Here is an 8,134-nt window from a genome sequence, read left to right as displayed (position 1 = left end):
ATATATGAAACACTTAATATAATATTAACATACTAGACATTTATATAAAGCCTCAAGTAGTTGAGAAAGCTCAATTAGTTGAGTCTTTATTATTAAAACACTTAATATTAACATACTAGACATTTATATAAAGCCTCGATAAAACTATTTAAATTTTTTTTTTAAATAATATTATTTATATATAATATAATTAAATATTTTATTAATTTTACAAATATAAATTAAATTCTTTTCGTACAATATCCGATTTTCTAACTATAAGAATCATCGGATATGTTATAATTAAAATTTTCAATACAATATTTACAATATAATGTAATTTAAACCTTTTATAATGTAAATATTGGATAAGATGATCTAGCATTATCATTATTTAAATGTTGGATGATAAATTTGAAACTTTTCATAATTTAAATGTTGCATCACAATCCTTTTATCGTACCTACAAATATACATATAAACTATGATTCCAATGTTGTGACAAAGGTGTATCACTGTTCACCCAACAATTTTGGCCATCAACGATCGCGTACATGAATTTGGCAATCCATTGTTAAGGTGAAGGGCGAATCAAACCACTTTGGCTTGGTACTGGGAATACATTCCCATCTGCATGAAACAATGAAAAGCCTGGTGAAACATCAACTGGTGAAAGAAGAATCATATACGAGATAATATATTTATAGCTTACTTGAATTTTGTGACAAGCTGATGCAGAAAAACGGAAATAAACACCATAGCTAACTCATATCCGAGACAAAGCCTAGGGCCTCCTCCAAAAGGTATAAAGGGCGCTTGATCTGTATCCTTGCTCTGAAAGTTGTGTGATAACAATATAAATCCTACTGATAATAATTTTAACAAAACCAGATAGACAAGTAAAGGCTGCTCAGAATAATTTTAAGTTCACAAGCCATGGGTTCATGTCACACCTGCCACCGGCGAGGATTGAAGACAAGAGGGTTTTCGTAGTACTGGCTATCCATATTGGTGAATTGATCATATATTATGCACGTCCATCCTCTGGGAATTGTATATCCTTCACATAAGAGCACGATTGGTCAGAAATCACGATCATACATAAATTTTATGGAACAAAACTCAGTAAAATCAAACACTTCACTATATCCATTAAAATAATATTTTAGAATCCACTATCTATATAAGAATAGTTAAGGGTTAGTTTATATAGCCATTAATTGGTGAAGTAAAGTTTTTTTATATTATTACTAGTTATTGCTAAACAACGTTAGACTTTCTTGGATTCCCCTAAACCAAACTTTACCATCCACCAAATATAGAAAAATACTCTAAAATTTCAGTGTTTTCATTGCAAATATAAAAAAGCACTCCAGTATAAAGAGCAAAAAAATATGCTAATAATAACATAGTGCAGTTTCTTATAGAGAACGTTCCATACCTTTCACTTCCACATTTTCAATAGCTTTTCTGTACAGTAAGTTGTAGAGAGGTGGGTTCCCAAATCTCAACGTTTCTTTGATCACCTGAGAAGACAAACTGGAATTCAGTTCTTGATGTTCTCATTAGGTTTTGACAGAAAAAGGAGATCAGTTGTTATGGTGTTTATACAGTAACTTACACTTCTGGTAAACGTCATTGATTTATAGTCCTCCCATGATAGACTCTCAGTGTCTCCTTTGCTCCGTCTGATTGCTTCGTGTTCTTCCTGAGTCAACGGGGATTATTGTCATAATCCTCAGATAAGGTGATATCCATATATCTCTTTAAACTACTAGTGTGATTTCAGTGAATTTTTTCTTTTTAATATAAAAAATACAAACCCTGAGTTCTGAAATGATATGTGGATTTTCAGATAGACGCTTCACTACCCACGCCATTGTCCTTGGTGTAGTTTCAACGGCGGCGAACACACACAGCACAATTAAATCTACTATCTGCTCCGTTGTAAATTCAGTTTTGCCTGCAGCTTCTTTTTCTGTCGCATCTTTCAGTATGGACGATAACAGGTCGTCATATGAATGGTTGGACGACATGTTCTTTTTCCTCTCCTCGATGATGCTTTTGATCTGATTAGACAGCTTCTGCCTTATCTGCAAATTCAAAGGAAATTCTAACAGATGATAAAGGTTTCAAAGCATTTCATATACAATTGGTCACATATGGAAGGTGGTGATTGTAAGGTTTGGTTAGGGAGGGGTTGATGATAGGAATCTGTATAGGTTTATTTTAAATATAGATTTGATATGAGCAGAGAGAGATTTATTTGTTTTGATTACAAGTTTTTGTTTTGTTTTGTTTTGTTTTGTTTGTGTTTGTGTTTGTGTCTGTGTCTGTTTTTGTTTTTGTTTTTGTTTTTGTTTTTGGTTTATATGAGTAAAATTTTAATTTTGATGAAGAGTAGACATCTCTACGCATTATCAATTTTGATGAAGGACAGACATTCTTACACATCATACTGAATTATAAAATAAGTCTCTCCCCTCAATTACTTGTGGTGTTGGGATACTTAAAAGATATTTAGATTACATTTAATAGAGGTTAAGTTTTATATAATTTTAATAACAACATCTAGTAATTAGATTATTAAATTATTCTTCCATTAAATCAATCTAAATACTATAATGGTGAGTGAGAAAAATAAATAAATAAACAATTAGAAAATTATTACATATATTATTGGTAAAAACTTACCAGTGATTTCTGGCATAAAATAGATATATAATTGGTAAAAACTCAGAGGTGGTTTTTTTGCACAAAGTTGAAAAATACCTTTCTAAAAAAACAAATCCTATAAGATGAGGAGTTTTTCGCACAAAGTTGAAAAATACCTTTCTAAAAAACAAATCCCTATAAGATGAGGAGATCGCTGGTCAAATATGATCACTGGCTCAAACATTGGCACTATGGCCGGTTGAACTGTATAAAAAATGGATGATCAAAAGAATTAGTTTGTTAAGTGGATTGGAAAATTATTAAGTAGATTGAAAAATTCAAAATTAAATTAATTATTTATTTATTATTAATAAGTTGGGTGAAAAGGGGAGATTTAAAAATAGTTGTTGATTTTAAGTGTTTTCGAAAATTATGAGAATAATTTAAATAGCTTATAAAAAATGGATGATTAAAAGAATTAGTTTGTTAAATAGATTGAAAAATTTAAAATCAAACTAATTATTTTTTAAATAATAAGTTTTGTGAGAAAGAGAGAGTTAAAAGTGCTTGTTGATTCATAAGTGTTTTAGAAAATCAGGAGAATAGGTTAATGGTTTAAAAGTTTTTTTTTTTTTTTTAAGAGAATAAGTTTAATGATTTAAGAGTAAGTTTTTTATTAAGAGGTTATAAGTTCCCAAAGTCTCACTAAGAACATCCAAGCCAACACTTACCAAATAACATCTTTCTTGGGATCAACACCTTTCTTCTAAGATTATGCATTCTTTAACAAGCTACTAATTCAAAGCTTCATAAATTTAATGAGTAGAGTCTGTACACTTCATAAATTTTAGCAAAATTATCAAATAAAAACAGATCACTTGTCTTATAAATAAAAATTCATATACACCAATTTAATATTAACTTAAATCCTAAAACAGATTAGGAATCAATCCTTATTCTAATAATTATATTTTTAAAGTTTCATATTAATTGTTTAGGGTTTTTATATTAATTGTTTTTGGATATTGATTTGAATAAAATTTTTTAATCAATTTAATTAAAGACTAAGAATCAATCTTAATTTTAACAATAATATGTTAATTTTTTCAATATTAATATTTAAAATTTTCAAATTAATTATTAATTATTTTTAAATATGAATCACAAAAAACACTTTTATCAATTAAAAGAATTTCAATACAAGTGCTTCACTCCTGAAATATATTCTTTTGTTGTTAATTTATACTATGAAAGTATCAAGCCAATGCCAAAGCACACATAAGGTTATAATATAAGTAGATAGAAGTGTGCACATGTCATACAATCATAAATCTCGAGGGGGAATGAGATATTATATGAATTTCAACACAAGTGCTTCACTCCTTAAATATGTTTTTTTGTTGTTAATTTATACTATGAAAGTATCATGCCAATGCCAAAGCACACATAAGGTTATAATATAAGTAGATAGAAGTGCGCACATGTCATACAATCATAAATCTCAAAAGGAAATGCGATATTATATGAATTTCAATACAAGTGCTTCACTCTTGAAATATATTCTTTTGTTGTTAATTTATACTATATAAGTATCATGCCAATGCCAATGCCAAAGCACAAATAAGGTTATAATATAAGTAGATAGAAGTGCGCACATGTCATACAATCATAAATCTCAAAGGGGAATGAGATATTATATGAATTTCAATACAAGTGCTTCACTCCTAAAATATATTCTTTTGTTGTTAATTTATACTATGAAAGTATCATGCCAATGCCAAAGCACACATAAGGTTATAATATAAGTAGATAGAAGTGAGCACATGTCATACAATCATAAATCTCAAAGAGAAATGAGATATTATATGAATTTCAATACAAATGCTTCACTCCTGAAATATATTCTTTTGTTGCTAATTTATACTATGAAAGTATCATGCCAATGCCAAAGCACGCATAAAATTATAATATAAATAGATAGAAGTGCGCACATGTCATACAATCATAAGTCTCACAGGGGAATGAGTTAGGGAAGATAAATGATTATGGATTTTGTAAACTCCTAATTACATCAATTCAATCCTGTATACTACTCAGAATCACATTTATTAAATTTAAACTTGGAACCCCTATTCTGAAGAATACAAGACACAGAATACCAAGCCTATCGACATAATTATTATTTTATAATTGTTTTATTGTATAATATATTTAATAATGATACAACTAAGAAAATCTTCCTGGATCCATTAATATATAGTATTACCTGAAAGCTTTTGTAGTAAGTTGTGCCAGGGACATTCAATGGGACGCTGTAAACGCCCTTTATCACATCACAAAAATCGCGCTTCATGTTCTCCAGTTCGGGGCTCGCTGAAAGACTTAATATGTGACTAGCCATGAGCGAAAATATCATCTGCACCATCCAAACCGAGTCGAATCCAGGCAATTATTATAAAAAATGCAATAGTCATTAGATAATAATTGAATGAAGGATCGAACATTAGACCGCGTGATGACCTCTTTTGCTTCCTGCAGGACATTCACATTTCTTCCTCCCCAACCTGACAAACTGGAAGTTATGATATTTTGTATTTCCAACAGAAGCTGGTCTCTGACAACCGAAATATTCACGAAACGCAAGACAGTTCCTCGCATTCTCTTGTGAAAATCTCCACGAGCTGCAAAGATATTCCACTTTCCTAATAACTGTGTGAAGTGGGACGGATATTAAGGAACAAAAAGCCGATCATCGTTGTGCAGAATAAACTTGTTGACATCGGGATCAGTTGAGATTAACATTGGATATCCCAAAATACTTGTTCTAAACACGTTCCCATACCTGCAGAAATGTGCGCAGATGTTCATCTTTCATCCCTGACAGCTAGTTGGGATTGGGGTTGCTAGGTCAAAAGTTCAGGTGAAGAAGGTGCAGAGCCTCATGCTTTATGTTTATTGCAGATTTTTGAAATATATGAGAATTTGAGGGTTAGGAGAGCCTCAAACAATGGGTCTAGACCGCTAGATTCTAGGATATTTTTGGAATCTGCAATAGACATAAATAAAGATACTTCATTCAAACATTTCAGTTTTCAAGAGTTTTTATGTATGACCAGAACTTAAAAATGGATATTTTATATGTCATCTTTATTTTGATGGTAAATTTCAGAAATATTTTGAAATATTTAATAAACGCACAAGTGATTTCACTCTTATCTATCAGATTCCAAAATTTTCTTAAAATCTACAATCAAATTAACTTTAACATATATAAATAGCAATCAATTAAATTTAACATATATAAATAACTCAAATTCAAAATTTTATTGAAATTTACAATCAAATTTAATTTAACATATATAAATTAAAGTTAAGAGCTAGGGACAAAGAAAAAATAATATATTGAAGTGTTTAATCCCACTCATAATCATCAACAAAAAGACTAATATTTCTTCGAGAGCCAAAATTTTTATTGCTTAATTAAGGACTACGTCTCATCAACTTCATTGTGAAACAGGGCTTTGGAAAAAGCCAAAAGAAGGGGCTGGAAAAAGCTAAAAGAAGTGTGGGAGGAAAGAGAATGTATTTTTTGTTGTTCCAAAAAGTGGAAACAAAAACGCAGTGCATTTTAGAATGTCAGACCTTCAAAGACAATCTAACTCTTGGGATAATCTATTTAGCAATGAGGGTTTATTGTGAAGAGGGGTTTGTCGAGAAGCTAGGGCGTTTATTGTGAGGCTTCACAGGAAAACGGCCTAATACATCAACACGATGAAGAAGCAATCTGTCTCATAAGCTATCTTTAGCCAGATGAACCTAAAAATAAGTTCATTTCTTTAAATAACCTAAATTCAAATTCTTAATCATATGAAAAGTTTATGAATCAAAGATAAAGGAAAACAAAAAAATCTCAATCTTAACACACCATAGCCAAGATAACTAAGGTCCCTTAAACACTTTGAAGTTGAAGTTTCAGACTATTAAAGACATCCTTATTTTCACTACAAATTTTGAAATATTTTAAAAATTTAATGAATAAAAGTGAAATCACTATAATTTCATTCTCATTTTCATTACATATTTAAAATATTCTTAAAAAATTAAAATTAATAAATAAAAATGAAATACCAAAAAAGAAAAATGTTCCGAAATCTACCATCAAATTACACTGTAAAACATATCTAAAACATTTGCTTGAGCTCAATTCTACAACCTTGAGCTTTGCATACTAATGCTGGGTCTGCTACATTTAGAGATTCCCTACCTCTACTTAGGCTTCAGGACATCTAGCTTATCTGGGTAAGGAGCAATTCTTAAAAAAGTACTGAACATAATTAGGTGCTTACATTTTACGCCGCTCCTCCATGAATTTCTGCGTCCGAAAATAAAATGAGATAATCTCTCCGAGAAGGGGCCATCCTACAGCCCCTGGGGGCAGATTCCCCTGGTTCCTCTTTGGCCGTTGCCGTTGTATGACTAAACGCCGCACTGCCATTGCCATTGCCCCTGCTACTAGTATCCCTATCATCATACTGGTCTCCATTGCAGGATGAGTCTCGCAGTGGAATGGATGCACAAATATAGCGACCCTTACAAGCGTTCCTCAGCCAAGGCAGCCAGCGGGTGAAAAGTAGAAGCCTCACTTCAACCTCACAAATCGCAATTATATTGTTTAATTATATTGACCATTAATGCGCGGGCGCAGAGGTTGTATATCCACATCACTGGATAATATCACAGTAAATATTGGTGGCCTTTCATCATCACATATCGCCATTATTTTACAGCAGTTAGCTTTGTAAATTTTTTAATTGTAATAACACGTCTCTAAAGCATTAGCGGCATTTTTTTAAATTTTAATGTCACGACTTTTGAGGATTGTTGTCTGCCATGAGCGCGCTGAGATTTAGAAATTGGATGAGCTTCACGGAGGCACCGAGTCATTTCAACTCGATCTAACAGTAACGTGGAGTCATTTTCAACATAACTCAATCTAACAGCAACATTGTAAATATTGAGGATCATAGAGTAATATTTAATGGATAGATGTAAAGACACAAATTCCGAGATTGTTTTTTTTCTTTTTATTCAACATTAGTAGAAAATATGTTTTTGGTTTGATTCTTGAAATTGAGGTGAAAGGCAAATATTCATTGCTTTCATTTTTGCAGTTGTAGTGAAAGGTAAATATTCATTCATTTTTAATAATTATGAATTTTTTTTTAAGAATTATGAATGTTTATATTGAATTAGCTTAAATTTATTGTATTTAACGGTATTTTACTATGTTATATTTAAAATTAATATAATAATATTTATATTAATAAATAAATAAAAAATGATATAAAAAAATTAATATGGGTCATAAATAAAATAATTGAATTAGAGATAAAATAAATTAAAAAATAACTTAATTTACTTTTTCATATGGGAGATTCTTCACTATTTAATATGAAATTGACAAATGACTTGTGAAAATAATATAATTGATATTACATAA

The 8,134-nt window shown here is 30.4% G+C and overlaps 1 protein-coding gene across 1 annotated transcript; it reads right to left on the bottom strand.

Moving 5' to 3' along the window:
- Positions 1-479: 479 nt before the first annotated feature.
- On the bottom strand, positions 480-7,257 carry LOC149156949 (3beta,22alpha-dihydroxysteroid 3-dehydrogenase-like). Its single transcript, XM_089438888.1, has 9 exons — positions 6,981-7,257; positions 5,155-5,476; positions 4,901-5,050; positions 1,803-2,072; positions 1,601-1,687; positions 1,421-1,505; positions 933-1,039; positions 692-813; positions 480-609 (listed from the first exon to the last, which is right to left on the bottom strand). Exons 2-9 carry the CDS (start codon positions 5,290-5,292, stop codon positions 519-521), a joined length of 1,050 nt encoding a protein of 349 aa, XP_089295014.1. The 5' UTR covers positions 5,293-5,476; positions 6,981-7,257; the 3' UTR covers positions 480-518.
- Positions 7,258-8,134: the final 877 nt, after the last annotated feature.

Source organism: Pinus tabuliformis, chromosome 9 (assembly GCF_031772625.1).
Source record: "Pinus tabuliformis cultivar Carrire ecotype Pingquan chromosome 9, CPIR1, whole genome shotgun sequence".
Lineage (NCBI taxonomy): Eukaryota > Viridiplantae > Streptophyta > Pinopsida > Pinales > Pinaceae > Pinus > Pinus tabuliformis.
The sequence above is the reverse complement of the archived record's forward strand: the minus strand, read 5'-3'. Positions and strand labels throughout refer to the sequence as shown.